Genomic DNA, 17785 nt, shown 5'->3' on the forward strand with positions numbered 1-17785 from the left:
GTTAATCGCACGAGGTGTAAAGACTAAATGTCGGTGATGTCAGCAGTGATGCTGAGACCTGAAGTGGGATGTCCTCGGAAGTGCCTTGGTGGGAAGAGGTTAAGTCATCATCCCTCATATGGGATGTGCAGAGATGTAGTCAGTCAGCAGTGGTTCAGCCGTGCACAAGTAATGCCAAGAAAGAAACTTAAAACATGTTCTACCAGTTCCCCGGCACAGCTGTCGCATTAACATGTCCCGCCAGCACACAATTCTCCATCTTGTAAATCTTCCCACAGCCGGATGAGATTAATGTGAAAGGAATATCTTTGCTCGTGCTAATCCCAGTACGCCACAGATGTGCACTACATTTAAGAAGTACAAACTTATTTTCCAATTGTAAGCGAAGTTGGCGTAATATCCACTTTCCACTCGTGTTTTGGCCTTCACTCGTATTGCTTTAATCCATGTATCATTTAACAGTTCCCTCCTGCATATATGATTGCCAAACTTCCTGAGGCTTGCCTTCACAAAATCTTCCATCGAACAGCTAAAGGTATTTAAGCATCACAACATTTGTTGCCACAGATCCCCCTCCCCCACCCTCCCCCCCACCTCTCCTGGCACACACTTCCAAGCCACATGACATGCGCTGCTCTACGCTATCTGAGCGCACCAAAGAAGGATGTGTGTAGAGTAATTGGACAGCCATCTTAAATGTCTCTCCTCCTCTGCCTAGTCTTTTTTAAAGGGACTTATCCCTCACACCACTCACAATTAACCTCTTAAAAAAACAGCCAGTGTGATTAAAAGAACCTCACTGTGTAACACAGAATGCATTGGCGTACACGTGGATGTGGCCACTCGCTTCTAACCGGTGCGCTGTCTCGTCGACTGTGATAGGAGAAGCCTTCATGGAAGGTGGACCCCTAAATTGGTCTGGCCGCATCATATGAGGACATTTAGAAGGCTAGGAACTGGCCAGCTATCCAAGACCACCCATTCCAAGTAGGTTAGATGCTGCATTTCAGGATGGGTGGGCCAAGGGTTCCTCTGGACCTCTAAAACTGCAAGCTGCACTGAACCAGCAGTACACCATTTTATTAAAGGCTTATGCATGATTTCCTGTTGTGGCCAAATAATGATCCTCTGTACTTCACTAGCCACCCAGCTGTCTGTACGCGTTTTGACAGTATAGCCAATACTTTGGCAATATTGTGATGTTAACTCAATTGTAGGGACCCATGGGGAAAAAATGGAGAACTCTACTGATCCCTCATAGCGTATCCCATTCACTCTGCAACATGAATGCTTATTTGCTCCAAAGGTGAATGGATGCACGTGCCAGTGGGTGGCAGAGATCAAAGGGTGGGTGTCATCAATGGAATAGTGGACCTGGGTCAGCTTTGTTCACCAGAACCCACACTGCTAGCTCTGATTTCCACTCTCACATGCCCTTTGGTCTGCACTGGGCTCGTTCGGTCATTGCGTGGTATCTGGTGAAGCGGAGTGCAACTTGTGTTGTCCTCATGAGAGGTGAAGGTTGGGCAGTGTATTAATAGCGTCGTTGAATGTACTGTATACTGGCACCATTGCCAAGGCTGACAGCTGCTGACTCTGTACGATCCAAAAAGAGAGACTGGCCTGAGGAGGGGGCAACCTGTTGTGGAAGCGAAAGATATTCGCTGTGGGCATCACATTGCAGTGGCATTGCTGCTGCTTGAGCTCCGGCACACCCAATTACTAATGGGGACTCACTAAGAATGCAGTAGGGTCCTGAATTTCCAAAGGGTACTTTAGGATTGCTTTGTTTTCGGAGCAAATGATATAATTAATTTCCTTTTTTTGCATTGGGTTGGTGGGTTGGATTTATTGTTTTTAAGGAATGAACGCCATAGGTAAACAATAGGGGCTGTGCAGCACGTTCATGGGTTTCCTGAAGCACACATTCATCCTTCGTGACGAACAGGGTCCACTTCCAGCTTGTGATGGTAGGCTTCTTTCCAGAGGTACCAGGAAGGAACATTTGCTTTAGATGCCCATCAACCTTGATACCTTTGTGTTACAGGTTTTCCAAAGTCCTTTAAAGCAAATTAACAATCGTGTTTTACTGGATCTTTAACACAGAGTTAAGCCTCATCCCCCAGCACTGGGTGAAATGAGACCTCAAATGACTTTCTGCAATTACAATCCTTAGAAGGCAATCTGGTCGGCACAAGGAATTTGGTGGGAAGATTGCTGGGTCGGAACATTTGAAGTAGTAAAAGCGGGTGATTGAAAAATAATTTTACTTCTCATAAACTAAGCAGATAAGTCCACCAGTTAGACAAGGATAAACTGGATTGTTGGCGGTGAATGGAAAGAGCATGTTCAATCTTTGAATGAACTGGACACCTTAAGAAGGACCAGTATTGATATAGGGCCCTCCATGCCACTGTTGGCCAGGATGGGTAAAGAGGTGATTTGCGCTGACATATAGTCAACTAGAGATTTGTGTGCAAGTCAGATCTGGTTTTCTGGGCCAGCCTTCTGTAGACCCTTTCCTCAAACGAGTTTTGACTCTGCCGTTCTGCCTACTTCCCGCAAGGATTCCATAATGCATCCACTGCACAAGCTGGACAGTCATTCTTCTCCCCTGAGTAATAGAAAGATTCCTCTTTCGGATGAGGATTGAAGCATTTTTTAAACCAGATTTTACTGGATCAACTCAAAGATTGAGCCATCAAGAAAGATCTCCTTCCACGTCATCAGACAGGATGTAGGCAAGGTTGTAAAATTATGGATACACTTTTGGTTTTACTGTTAGGGTGCATGAATCCATAACTTTGCAAAGGATGAACCGTTGTGCTTGCTTTGTAGATTTCACCTCTGTGTTACATGGTGTTCAATGGTAGCTGCTGGCTGGGAGTGAGCGGGGAATCAGTAACACTCCTGCATGGGATCGAGCTACTGTTCTCTACTATGTAGACCAAGTTAAGGTGGGAAGGGGTCAGACCTGAATGAATGAATGAATGAAAATATTCTTATTATGCGCTAACTTTGCCCAATGGGCGTCAAGGCGCCTACATCAAATTAACAGCTTGTCACCCCGTGGAGCATTCAATCATAGGTAGGCCCTCCTAAAGAACCAGGTTTTAAGTTCCTTTTTAAACAAATCAATTGATGGCAGCCTTTTTATCTCAATTGGAATGGAGTTCCAAAGCTGAGGGGCAACAACTGAAAAGGCCCTAGCTCCCCATCTAGTCAGCCTAAAACGAGGCACAACAAGTTGGAAAAGTCCGGCGGACCGAAGGCCTCTAGTTGGAACATAACGAGTGAGTAAGGAACTAATCGCACTCGTTGATCCTGATTAAGAGCCCATGTTCTACTGACTCTACATAGCAGACTTGGGACCGGCTTTGAGTGTGATTCCAACCTGTCCACCAAATTTAAATAATCTCCATGTGCAGCTTCTGCTCTGTACACATGAGGTGATGATTTTGGATTTCTGGGAAGTACAAGGGGAAATGTGTAGTAATATAGACGGATGATGCATTATGACCTCTGTTCTGGAGATGGGTCGGCCATCTTCAAAGTCTGTGTTGTCACAGAATACAATATTTACCAGTCTCACCTCCAACTACACACACTAACACGTCCTTACCGGCCATTCTCCAGATCCCAGACGTCCAGTACATACACATGACTTGGAGCAGCTTTAGGTTCCCAGCCTTTCCCACTATGACAGTTCTTTGCTATTGGTGCCTCTCTAGGCTACCTGCTGCAGTGATAGGCCAACTCTCCTTTCCCCCGATCATCACCTTGCATGGGAGGTGATCATGATCCAGCAGCTGCAGACAGAGCACTTTCTACCCTGGTTTGTTTTGACTCGCTATCACCTCTTTGATCTTCATGAGTGGTCTAAAGAGGTCAAGGAACAGGAAGCACACCAGTAAAGCTGTTGGTCATACTGCTGACCAATATCAGTAGTGTAGGCAGAGGGTCACAAGGCTACCCAGTAGCACAAGGTTGCTGAGAGATCAGATAGCTAGAATGCTGATGGTGGGTCATATGAGTGGCATCATAACAGTAGCCATTCATTAAATGGCTTCTCTGTAGCAGAGATTTTGTGTAAAGCGATCCAAAAAAAAAGAAATTTAAGTGGCTAATGGATTTCATTTTTCAGTATTACCAGATATTTCGTATGAGACTCCAACAAGAAGATGGGAGTTTAAACAAAGGATGCATATGTTAAAAAATTACAGTACACGGTATAATTACTGTAACCAGCACAATAAGTGCTTTGGTCAAATTTTTTCCGTAGACTAGCAGATTTTCAATCAGCCGAAACCTTCTTAACATAAATTCACAAGTTTTCCCCACCCGCAAGGAAGAGGTAGAATTATCTGTAGAAAGATATAGATCATAGTTATTAAGATACTGTACATTTAACAAATGTCCCAGCGGGTCGCTAAAGATAGAGCTGTACTGGTCTAGTGTATTCTCGTGGTCACCATATCTGCAACAACACAGATATAACGCATATAAGATGGGAAGTGGAAAATGCCAAGCGATTTAAGAAACCCAAAGTGGTTAAAGCTGGGAACAGACTAATCAGTGAAGCCACATGGAAAATCTGAGCACCAGAAAAGACAGCCCGAGCCATTCTTATACTTTGGTGCCAACAAGAAGAAACAAATGTTGATGTCCAGGGGAATGCAGGCAGAATTGTGTAAAATAATTTGTGAGGGCTTGGATAAAAGTGTCCCCAAAGATCGCATAGAGTATTCAGATCACTTATCCCCCTCTTTCTCTCTCTGCACCTGGCGTGATTTCTCCCTACTTATGGCGGTCTCCTTTGCCCACCTTCTGCATTCTTTGATTAAGATGTTCCTCTTAGCTTGCTTTCTTACTATCCCCTTTCAATTCTTTCCCTCTCTTTACTTGTTCACCTCCTCCTGGTTGTCTTCCTCCTTTTCTGCTGCATTGGTGTAATGAGAAGTCCATTTAGCCGCGGTGTAGATAATGTAAGATGGTTTCTTTATCTTAGTTGCAGGTAAGTAATAAGTTCCAATAATAAGCTTTAATGATTAGCGCCACCAGGAGCAGCCTCCCTGCTGCTCAGCCCATACTAACACTCCAGCACCTCAGTCACCCTAACATTCCAACCCATCGCCATGCACAAACCTTCCACACCGCACACTCATACTGGCTGAGCAGCAGGTATAACACTCTCTCGTAACAATGTCTAAGCTTCTTACTCGCCTTCAATCTCTCCCTACATCATGCTTGACTTCACTCTTTTCCCTGTTATGTGCTAACCACACTTATTTGTGTCCTTGTCCCACAGTATGGAATTGTGCTGGATGCGGGGTCTTCACATACTTCCCTGTTCATATACAAGTGGCCAGCAGACAAGGAGAATGACACTGGAATAGTCAGCGAGCATCATACCTGTGAGGTAAAAGGTAAGTCAACCAGTTGTATTGTGAGGTCACTAGTTGTGTCACAAATCTTAAAATGGCTTTTCACATGCTGGAGCGCTTCGAAGCAGCCCGTGTTGTAGTGTGTACCATCATCATGGCAGGAACCAGATAATCCTACCGGGTACAAGGACCCATCACCCTCAACCACGACCAGATGACAACCCTCCGGCATCAAACCGATCAGACCAAAATGACTACAAGAACCTCATTCTCACTGGCAACACAGAAACAATGGAAATAACTCTAATCGCTCAACGATAGGCACCTGTAAATACCAAAACGGTTTCCTTCATGACTAGTACGGTTTGGTTCCAATAAAAAATTCCTTACACCATACGAGAAATAGTGACATTTCTACCTCTTTAATGTTTGAACTACAAAGTTGCATAAGTGTGCTCGCTCTAATTTAGCAGTTATCATGTGAAATCACGCACAGTTCTGTACTACAGACCTGAAGTGTTGATACTCGTCCGGCTAAAAGCCACCTTGTGCTACACTCTGCAACCAATTATGTTCCAAAATAACAGTGGAAAACCTCACAAATGACATCACAATGAATTATCTATATGCATGGCAATGTCACTCATAGTGTAAAGCACACTATTAACTCAAGTCCTTGAAATGAATTTCACTTATGGAACCTTTGCTCCAATCTGCATGCGAATATCCTCTCATTGCGTGGAAAAGAAAGGAAACCGTATGGCTTACTGCAAGTCTTATACGTGCCTAATAATGACCACTGAGTTTAAATAGAGTAACGCGCTTCAGCGCCTTATCAGGGGTGGTATGCACTATATAAATAAATAAAAACACAGTAACAATATTGTACTATACAAAATTCAAATCTAACAAATTATACTCCAATGTACTCCGATGCCTCTAAATATTATTTTTTTACCCTTCGATTCTATAAAATCAGATTTTCAACTGCAAATTTGAAGTTTTTTTTTTAGGGGACTGAATTTAATTTCTAAGCACAGTGACTTCAATTTTAAGTTATATACCGCCCTTGCTGCAACTGTGGTTAACTGGTATAAATGTAGGAACAGGCTTAAAACTGAGTGTTCTAGCTGGAGAACTCCCCACAGTAGAGGACAGAAAGTTTTTAGGGTGTAGAAAGTGCGACAGTTTGGTCTAGTAAGGAGTATGTGTTTTAATACAGACACTGAGTTTAACCAGTCCAGATTATCTGGTTCCAGGTACCCTTATGTACCTGGTCCTATAGACCGAGTTAAGATACCCACAGGCGATTGGGAATTGCGCTGTTACGAACAATGGGAAACTGTTTTTTTAAGAGCCCAAGAAAAACCTTGATAACACAATGTTGATGCCACCCTTCCTGATCAAAAGTCCGCTGCGGGAACAAGGGTCAGTGTGGTCAACTGAGAGGGATTTGTTGGAGTAAAGTGTTCCTGTGTCTTCGCAGATGTCCGCTACCTACATACATACTGGTAGAAAGCAAATGTTTATAGGCTGTAGTGTGTAGGTCAGTAAGGAACATTATCAAAAGTTAAAGTGAGCAAACCATTGAAAGCAAACTTAAAATAAGCATTGGTAAAGTAATTAGGTCGGACTTTAATTTGTTAACACAAGCAAACACAGGCATGCACAAATGTTGGTTTTGTGTAGCATACACAAATGTAATTTATTACAATAAAGCGTGTCCTATTGGTTTTGTCATTATTGGAGGGAAAAGTTGTGAAAAACACTTACTTTCGTTGTAGAATAAATATATATTGCTTCCTGTATTGAATCCACCATATAGTTTACAAAAGTTAAACATTGTTCTCATTTAGATCACGTTTTCTCCAGAAGTTGTAAGTTACTTTTTAGGTCTCATCTAAAGACAGCTTTAATTGGCTGTTGTCTAATACCTATTGAGAATATTAGATTATACTTGTTGTCAAACTCCACTACACGGTTTACAGAAAGTAAACATTGTTCTCTTTGCTCAGTTGTTCACAGTAGTCATAGCTGATATTTTCATCCAGAAAGCATTCATGGCTTTCATTTGCCTACGTTCCCTAGGAGGTTGACTTGACTCATTCTCTGCCAAACAGTGGTTAGAGTTTATTTTATTTATTTATAAAGTTTTATATAGCACGAACAAGATCCCGAAGGATATCAGAGCACTTTAGAAAAGGGTGGAAGGAAGGTCGGTGATCTTCTCCATCACTACGTGTTTAAGAATCTGTGCTTTTTAGAAAAATGGTTGGGGTAATTAAAAACAACACTGGAAAGTTAAGAAAAGAAATTATCATTTGTTAACCAAGATCAACAGATGTAAAAAGCAGAAGAGAAGCAAACAATAAAAGTATTAATGAAATGAAAAGCATAATAATGTCTCATGAAGATTTATAAATCTGAAAGCATATCCAGGAAAGACCTTGGCCAGTTAAAATTGTGGCTGTTGACTGTCATGCAGAAAGGAGTGTAGAGTTAGACAAAAAATGTATATACTAAAACCATACATGCCTGTAGAATTTGTTTTTCAAATAAATGGGAGTGTACAATCCGTAGAAGTTTAAAAGAAAAGCTGTGGTAGAGAATTCCACATGCAGGGAGCATTTGACTGAAAGGCTTATCAGGGTTTTGCTAATTTAAAAAAAAGCAAAACAAATTATATTGGTGTGGAGTGGATCATTAACGGAAGTAGAAAATGAGCCTCCGCTGATGTCTACATGTACTTGAGTATGTACATTGCTGTAACTTTAAAGCTTGAAATACAGCAGCTAATTTTGTGAAAGTTCATCAAATATTACTCGTGGAAGCCTGTAACGTAAGCAGAATTGGGAAATATGCAATAGCTTAAAAGTAACTGGTCCGCTATAATCTCCTGTGCTGAGCTGTTTCCACTGTTTTCTGTTAAGGCTGGCCACTTTGCCTCCTAGGTTCAGAGTCTATTGTACAGTATGGGTTGACACCTTCTCCTCCAGTGAATGGCTAATACTAACATTCTTCTAATGGGATTGTAGATATGGCCAGTTGGAGGCTGTAAGCCAGTGCACCTCTTCTGTGTCCCTGATTTTTAGGTCGAGCCTAAAGATAGTGCACATGCGCTGCTCTGCAAGGCATGCTGTAATCCCTTTGTGGAGTTTAAACACATCCACCACACTCCCACCTCTTTTCATTGGTTGCTTGGGCTACCTTTATAAATCCCATAGTTTTCATTCGTGAATACAGTACATTTGTCCCGCCTTGTGGCTATTTTGCTCCCAGCTTTCGGACTGCCCCTGTTACATGGATCCTTTTGATATGGGCCATATGTTTTGGTACTCGCACTACTTTTTATTTTGCCTCGACTTGCTTTGTAACTTTCCTGTTTGTGTTTCACTTTGCTCCCGTTTGTCCGTATTCCCTTTGTGCCTGCTCCCCTCCTGCCGTAACTTGTGTTGTCTTTCTTCCCCACTCCCGTTGTCCATATTCCCTCTGTCACCACCCTCTCCCGTTGTCTGTGTTGCCTTTGTTCCCGCCCCGCTCTCATAGTCCGTGTTGTCTTTTCGTTCCACCCCCCTCCCGTACTCAACCGTGACCCGCACAGCCTTAACTGTGGGCAACATCCATCTTTCCATAAACATACAATATACTGTATAAGGCCACCCCGTTGCTTTAACGGTATTCTTCTCCGGTGCATAATGGCAGTTTCTTGTAGCGTAATTTCCCTGCCTCACACCCCATCTGTGGCTTTTACTGGCCTCTCTGCCTGCCCTGTGATCCAGTGGACTGGATGCAGTGGCCTGCAGAGGCCTACAGCGGGGCGAGCGTCCTCGGCTGCAGCGGAGTATCTTGTGATGTCAGCGGGCCGTTCTGGTGCTTGGAGTAAATACAGTTCTGCGTCTGCGGGTGAAAACCGCCAGCATTGCATCTCGTGCTTGGAGCACACTCGGTGCATGCTAGTGAAGCCAACCCCCCTCCTCCAGCACCCTTGTTTGCTTGTAGCACTCTCAGTTTAAGCTACTGAAGCTGGATCCCCTCAGTGCAGCCAGCAGGCCATCTCGTGCTTGGAGCGCACATGAGCGCAGCTGCATTTAACCAGGTCCCTCAGCAAACCTCCTGATGCAATCCTAACAGATCCCGCTGTTCTTTGGATTGTACACTTTGTTGCATCATCAGCCAGCCATGTCCATTTCAGAACTGCAACACATTCCTTCAGCTGTGATGTTGGGCCTGACCGTCTGGCAAGAACACACAGTACCCACAGATTTACAAGCACAATTCTTTATACCCTTGGTAGTATGGTAAGGTTAGAGTGTATTGAATGGAGATGATGTTTACCCACATGGGGATTCGAGAATGTAAGCACCTGGCAAGCACTTCTCGTGCTGCGGTCTAGGGAAGCAGTCGTGGGTCCATGTGGAATAAAGTTCCTATTTCAACCGTACACACTTGAGGCTGCGCTTAAGTTTTCCCAATTATGTGTACAGTTTGATTTTAAAGGTAACCAACTTTCCAAGGTAATGTGTAATTTTGTTTGCAATTAAACTAAATACCCAAAAGCCTGACCCCCCCCCCCCCCCCGAGGTAGCTTCTCCACCAATGGAAAGTCCCTTGGGCTTGCCTCAAGGTGACAGGCAGTCAGTGAACAGATGTGCTGTGCCATGCCATTCACTCTGCTGACATCCATCCTCCCAAAATTTGATGGTGACCTGCATAATTGGGCTAGGTTACTCACCTGATATACCAGTGCTTCTTGGAGACAGAGCTAACTGTTGGGAGCTGCCAATCAAATACTCCCAGCTCCACTGTCACTTTTGTTCAAAATGTTCAGTAAAGTAATTTATGGAAGGCCACAGAGCGGGAGCTCCCGGTGGAGGGGTGGGTGTTGAAGAGGTATTATTAGGTGTATTATTTTGGTCCATGTTATGGAATAGTCCCCGCTCACTTCCTGCCATAAGTTTGCTTCCTTACGGGAAGCAAGGTTGGCAGTAAAAGAGGCGCAGTTACTGACAGCCTTGCTTCTCGTAAGCAATGACTAAAAGTACAAAGTGCGTGTTTACACACCGCTTGCAGGTTGTTAAAATACATATATAAAAGGCATTGTCGTTTACAATGCCACTAGCTCAAACTCTTACAAATTAGAGACCTATTGCATTGCAAATGCTTGTAATATCTATTTGATTGCCCAAGCTGTCTGGCAGGAGGTTTCACAATTTTTTGCAGTTTCCTTAGATTCGGTCTGCACCATCTTTCACTTGGTGCTGGCTGCCAGCTATTAAAGACTCCCCTGCTCAGAAGTAAACAATGCTGCAAGACTGCACTCAGAAGGCTAAGACAGGGGAGTGGGTCACTGTTGTAGAATGTGTCGTGTCTGGGTTAATGCACATTGCCGTCTTGGTTTTTATCAGCACATTACCTGTGATCTCTTCTTGGGACAAGCAAGCAACAATTGAGTACTTCTTGGGTGCTTAAAATGAGAGATCCTGTGAAAATGTTTAAGCCCATTCAATTTACCACTCGTTCTCTGAGGGGTATTTGTAGGTAGGTGGTGTGGAGTAAATCTTGGAAGAATGGTTACGTAAGTATTATTGTTTGATTATTTAAAATCCTAAATATAAATTGGAAACCTAAAAAGTGAGTATAGAAGTAACCCTATATAAAAATGGATACTCCAAAAGAGGAATCAGTCCAGCCTCACAGTGTGCTAGAAAGACCAAAATAAGTGTTCAGTGCCTGTCACTATTTAATATGTTGATTTTACAGTAAACATCTAAGATCATGAACTGCTCGGCTACCCGCCATAATAGAAATGATTTTCTTAGATACGTGGTAGGGCCTGTTTTGTATCAACTTATGTTACAAGTTCATCAAGGACCGCCTTATTTAGTTACTTAGTTGCTAAATGCATGTACGTCAAGAAAAGAGCGGCTAATTTACTGAATTCATCCTTTAAGGCCCACTCCACTCCTGTATGCAGGATTTAATTTTCAGTGGTATGGTCACGTAGACAAGATTTCCGAAGTATGAAACATTTAGCAAATCTATATAGTACATGGACAAAGAATTCTGGTTCCGCAGAGTCTGCAGAAAGGGTTAGCGTTACCCCGAAGTCTGCCATACCAATATCCCTTTAATGACCCCAGTCCACATCTTTGATGCATTAGAACTCATTTTAACTACAGCGAAAGGGGTAGTATGTGATATCTAAGGTATTCTGTGAATCCTATAGATTTAATGTTACTGAGAACAAAAATATTGTGTGCCGAGGAGAACATTCTACCCAACTTTATTTTATTAACTTAGCCCATTTGTTTGGTAGTCCACTTTCTCCTATTTCTTTTAAGTTCGAAGAGGGTTGATTCAAAGTAGGTTCTCCAATAGGAAGAACCATGAGCTTTCGTCTGCCACAAGTGATTTTTTTTTTTTTACTGTTTTGTGTTCTGCTACAATTAATTTCGCACAATAAACCATGTGTCCTGCTTTGAGGATTAGGTTTTGTTTGTTACGTCAAACTCTAGATGCAGTTGGGATTGAGCCAAGGGAGTAGCCAGAAAATTAAGGTACCCTGTACTTCAAACCAAAGCTCTGATATCACCAAGCAAGTGAGCCCAAGTCTCCCTAGAAGAGTCCCCTTGTCTTTTACATCCAAAAATCTGTCCATCCATCTTTTCACCCTTGCATCTACTGGCTGATATCGACTAATTCACTTTACCATGTTATCCATTTATTTCCACATTCCATCCATACATTAATCATCTGTGCATGCAGCCATCCATTCATACATTGTTAGACTTATCCACCCACACTCAGATTTCCATACATCCATTTCTTTCACCCATTCTTCCTTTAGCGACTCCTTCCACTCAATATTCCTTCCCTTTTCTACACACTCCTCTTTCGTTCTTCCTTGCTCCCGCCAGCTCTCCTATTAACGCTGGCGTTCCTTTAAAGTTATGAGCTTTTGTCTGCAGAGTTTCAGATACAAGAGGCTTAAAAGACCCCCTCCCCTGCTGTAGATGCTAAAACGGGGGTCTCACAACCTGTGCACTCTGGTAGATGGAAGAGTAGCTGGTAAGAGCAGCACTGTGTTCTGTCTAGCCATTTCGCATGTTTGTTTTGGAATATTATCATCCAGTAAGCTAAGGTTGGCATTAGTTTGTAGGCAACAATCTTGAGTAAGCAGTTGGCATCTGGGCCAGAGAGATTGCTCAGGAGACGGAGAAAAACGCTATTTAGGGCATGTGCTGTTTTTCTCAAGGCTTCCGAGGGTGCTGATGTGCTTTGTCAGTCGCCAAGCCAGACTTCTAGGTATTTGTAACTTGTGACCAATTTAACTTTTGTTTTATCTTGTTGCCAGCAAACTTTGTTTAAAATGGGTTTTCGTCTGAATAGGATCTTGGACGCGTGTTTGTTTATTCCAATGTTATTGATGTTATAATATCTAATTAACATGTTCAGTGACCACTTAAGGCCTATTAGGGTCTGTTGTAATATAACTGTTTGGAAAGCAGTCACTGGAGAATGGTGGCACCCAGTTCCTGCAACGTTGGCTTTAGAGGACTGGTCAAAGGCAACAAGCAAACCATGTTATGCAGAAGGCTACCCTAACATACCCTCTACAGAGCCCGCCGCAGAGATGCAAACATCATCCAGTGGTTCAATAAAATGACATTTGTTTTGAGCAAACTCGTTTGGTGTAAATATCCAATTTTTAGGGTTCTCCTAACCTCTCTAACATGTTTTCAGCCTCTGTGGGGTATTGCAGATTACATTCCTGCCAACACCTGAGTGTTCTTCCTTGGGTGTAGAAGAGAAGTAATGTGGTGCCGAGCCGGTGTACCAGCCCCCCAGTGGTTGTTGTTCAGCAACAGTCCCCAGCAGTGCAAATGTGGGAGAGGGGAACACAGTTTCACATGCGCTAAATTGATTTTAAGCATACATGGGCAGTGATGGACATGTCAATTTCTGTAGGGTTTCAACTCATTTTAATGCTTCATCAACTTTAGACATTAAAAGGCAATGAGGTGCCAGTGTGTTATGCACTTTAGTAGAGCAAACTCCCATTTAACCTGTTCGCTGCTGCCGTTGGACGAGCTACCTCCCTGGTACTGTGCACGTCCAACGGCTGACGCGGCTGCACCCGTTTCTTCAAACGTTCAGCACTGGCGCTGAACGTTCGAAGCAGTAAACGGGTTAAAATTGACATACCTTACATATATCACTGAAAAGGTTAAACTGGAGTTATATATAGGTCTTTTAAATGATAACCAAAAAAAACAGTATTTAAACAAAAAGAGACACCGAGTTTCACCACTTAAACATAGCTGACCTAAGTATAGCTTACACGCCCTGGATTACATATGTCATCAATTATGTAATATGTGAGGTCAAAGGCAGTGCATCACTGCAGTGCGAGCTGTACTTAGGTCAGTTACACATAACTTGTTAATTGTTTTGTTTTAAAATAATAATTTTTTACCTTCTGTTTTTTTCAGTGAATTTCTAAGTTTTTTTTTTAACCTCAGTTAAAAATCTTACTAACTTGCTTACGTATAACACGAGATCAATTGCACAAAAAAATAAGTGCCAGGGCCCTCTTGAGGAGACCACTGGAACTTGCACTACCCATTGTCGCTGCCAGTGACCGCACCAACACAACTACTAACCATCACTCAAATGGATGTGTGATGATTCCGACTATTCTAGGTCCACAAAGCTATGATTGCTTTGGACGGTAGGTATTAGTACATTTTAATGTATATTGAATTAATAAAAAGCTGCTGTTGTGTTCATCTCTGAATTAAACTAACAGCACCACCATGTAGCAGACTGTCATAAGTTCCATTGTTCACAATTAATTGCCAGCGCCGAGCACAGAAAACCACAGACGCAAATCAAGCCCCTTGTATAGCTCCATTTTAACGTTTGCTTTTTTCCCCAGTGAATGTGTATGATTTATTTGGTTAAGATAAAGTAATATCTTATTACGAAATGTCTGCTGTCAATCCCCTGGTACTCAAAAGGGCTAGGAAGTCAAGGTATCCCCACCTTGTATCCTCCAATATGTTCTGTAATGGTAGCTGCAACATTTCTTCTCATGTTGCAGCCAGCAAATCCGAGCTTCTGGTCCCATGAGACTAGCCAAATCAGAATGCTGTATCTGTAATTTTTTTCCTCAGAGGACTCTTGCAGGAGTGCCACAGTGCAATATATCACTATTATTTAAACCTTACAAAATGGCTGAACAGATTTACACCAAATCTCTAAACTTTATGATTAAAGTTCAAATTTTCTGCCAATTTGGTGCAACTCGCTTCATCCATTTTCTCTGTATCACCGTGACGTTTTTCCCAGTGCAATTCCCATAGGGAAAATTTGTTTTGGTATGCTTACCCTTTTCCTTGGCCCCCACTTGAAGGATCACCCTGAAACTTTCCAGGCAGGAGCTGAGGTAATGATTTTGTTTTGGAAGAGTTTCACAAAGATTTGTTAAATGGTGCCAAACTATTACCAAAACAAAAAACTCTCTGCCTATGGAAATTCTGACGAGGGTACTACACATTGGCGACCACCACTATGAAATATACACATCAGAAAATTTGTGAGGCAAAGTACATGAGCTGACTGGACACACTCCCAACAATGTCGAAACATGGGCTACTTGAGAATACTGGACACGGAATATAATCTCGAGGGAGAGGGTGTGAAACATAAAATGTCTGAAACATGAAATGCCTGCTGAGATAAAAAAAACTGAGCTTTTTGCACTAAGCGTATCGTGAAAAAAACGGAAACGTTCCTTCAGATGGGAGCAAAAAAAGGCAAAGGTTCATTTGTAATTCGTGCACAATTTCTAAAGCAGCTAATGCTTAATAGGATATTTTTTAACTTTCTGTCCCAGCAATTGCTGTTCAAAAAGAGTTGTATTTGGAATTTTTTGTATGTTAGTTACTGAGTTAGATGGCGCTTCGCACGTGTTCCTCCACTCTGCAGCCCCCATCCATCACAACCAATGGTACTGCTGACAGTTTAACAGGTTTGACTCTTGGCGGGAATCGGTGCCCTCTGCTCACGAGGCCTGCATTTGTACTTTTACAGACTGGGTGTGGTATCAGTGGGCGGTACCAGAGCCTTAATTAACGGACTAGTGGCTCCGCCCATTCACCTTCGCCTATCCTGCCCACTCCCAATGAATGCTAACCCTCCCGATTCAGGCGGGAGACTACTGATTTCAAGGATAGTCTCCCACCTCCTGATTCCAGCATGCAAACACCCGACTCCTCTGTGGGCTTCAGCTAACAGGGTCTGATCTTGTGTAACTTGAAGTATGCACTGCCAGTGGCCTGCTCCTCCAGGCGGCAGTGCATACCACTACCATCACTCTCTCTACCCTGCAATAATGCCTTCTCTGTGCTCCTGATAGGTAAAAAAAAAAATTTTTTAAATACGTTTGCGCTTCTAATATCCGATCCTGCAGCAGCAGGCTACCAAATCCCATACATGACAGTAACCCGATCAGGCCCCAATAGAAGTCAATTGGAGAAATACATTCTCCGGATTTTTTTCCCCTCCTATACAATTTTGGCCATTGCTTCAGGAGGAAAGCTCCAAGCATGTAAGGGAACATCTGCACGTGGCTAGCCGGACAGGGTGCGGAACACCTTGTTCAATTTTGTTTGATTTCAATATTTTATGTTTTTATCCATGCTAAAGTCTGAGGTGAGTTCCCCTTTGTGTAAATATAACAAGACTAGGAGGAAGTCTCCCTGCAAGAGGTGCAGACCAAATCTAATATAAATGTTACTAGCAATGTATTAAGAACTAGTCGCAAAATACTGGTCACTTTATGCAATCGGTATTTTTGCGACTAGTTTGTTAATGTTGAACCGACGTATGTACTAAAGGGTCGGTTCGCAAATTACTGATTCATAGTTTATGAATATTAATAATATGGGTCTTATAATGAGGCCTACTAGCAATGGCCGCCATCACAAGGATGGTGACCTGCTAGGGTCTGCAGACCCCCATTTCTGTGATTGCTTTTAAATAAAGCAATCTTTTGAATGCAACTCATTATTCCTCAAAGGAAAAGGGGTTGAGTAAAAAAAAAAAAAAGTGTAATTTTAAGTGGTCCATGTGACCACTTATTACTCGTACAAAAAGCTTTGCTCAGCATTCACAAAGGACAAGGGGTCCCCTTGCAGAGTCCTCATTTGTGAATAGTTTACCACCTCCTTTGAAGAGGTGGTAAAAGATTAAAGTTTTGCGTCTAGAATTCGGTCGCAAAAAATGAATACATACCGCTATAATTTAGAATTTGGAAGAGGTTACTTAAAATATGCTCCTTACAAATACCGAATCTATATTTGGTTGCATACCCAAGATTGTTACTGAATCGCAGTTTGAGGTTTGTTCATAAGAAAAGGCATTTCTGCTATTGCAAACAGACCAATTCTGCGAATCTGCCTATTTGTGACCGCAAAATGAATCGGCCTTTTTGTGACAGCAAAAATGATTTCATACACCTGACCCTTGGCTCTTAGAACTTTATGATAAACTTTTGTTCTGTAGAGCCCCTCCGAAAGAAAACAGAGGCAATAACAGGGATTAGTGTAACAGAAAAAGACGACAACAGAGCATATTAGTAAGGAGGTAACTTGTGTTATGCTCAATCCAGAAGCTGACCTATAAATACTTAGTTACGCGATTGCCTCTGGTAATACCTCACTAGGGCCCATAGGTATCAACCGAATTTTGATTCGCAAATGCTGCGAATCGCAAAAAAGCAGCGTTTACGACTCTAAATTCGGAAAACGGTATGTATGAGGATAATCGCAATGCAAATTTCAGGAATCGAAAAATTTGCAATTCCTTAACTTTGCGTAAGCATTTAAGGAATCGCAAATTGTGATTCCTTAAATGCTATGCAGCAACCACTGAAGTTTTGCGATTTCTCCTTAAGAAATCGCATATTACCACCAACTTCAAGTTGGGGTAATTTGCGATTTCTTTCACAAATGCACTTTTTGCCATTTGTGAAGGTGCCATCTGGCACACATACATGCCCTTAGGGCTTGTATGTGCACCTAATGCGCACCCATGTAAATTTCAGGGGTGCATCAGGGTGTCCTTATGACACCCTTCCACCCTTGAAATTATTCTCAATTTGCGATTCTCAAATTGCGAATCGCAAATTGAGAATAACTTCCCATTCATTCCTATGGGCAAGTATTCCTTAATTGCGATTTCGCAATTTGCTAATCGCAATTAGGAATATTAAGAAAACGCCCAAAAATTGTGTTTTTTTAATTTTATTTTTTACGTACATCTTTTCTTGCAATTCTCATTGAATTTGACTCCTATCAAAATGATTTAAATCTTTTTACTTTTTACTTCCTTCTTAA

General features: G+C 42.3%; 1 protein-coding gene across 1 annotated transcript in view; it reads left to right on the plus strand.

Moving 5' to 3' along the window:
- Positions 1 to 17785, plus strand: part of ENTPD2 (ectonucleoside triphosphate diphosphohydrolase 2) — a 190900-nt gene that overhangs the window by 129343 nt on the left and 43772 nt on the right. Inside the window, exon 2 of the mRNA XM_078642048.1 lies at positions 5309 to 5426. Within this exon, the coding sequence (XP_078498174.1) occupies positions 5309 to 5426 (118 nt within the window). The remainder of the gene's footprint in view (positions 1 to 5308; positions 5427 to 17785) is intronic.

Source organism: Lissotriton helveticus, chromosome 5_1, assembly GCF_964261635.1.
Source record: "Lissotriton helveticus chromosome 5_1, aLisHel1.1, whole genome shotgun sequence".
In the NCBI taxonomy this organism is placed as follows: Eukaryota; Metazoa; Chordata; class Amphibia; order Caudata; family Salamandridae; genus Lissotriton; species Lissotriton helveticus.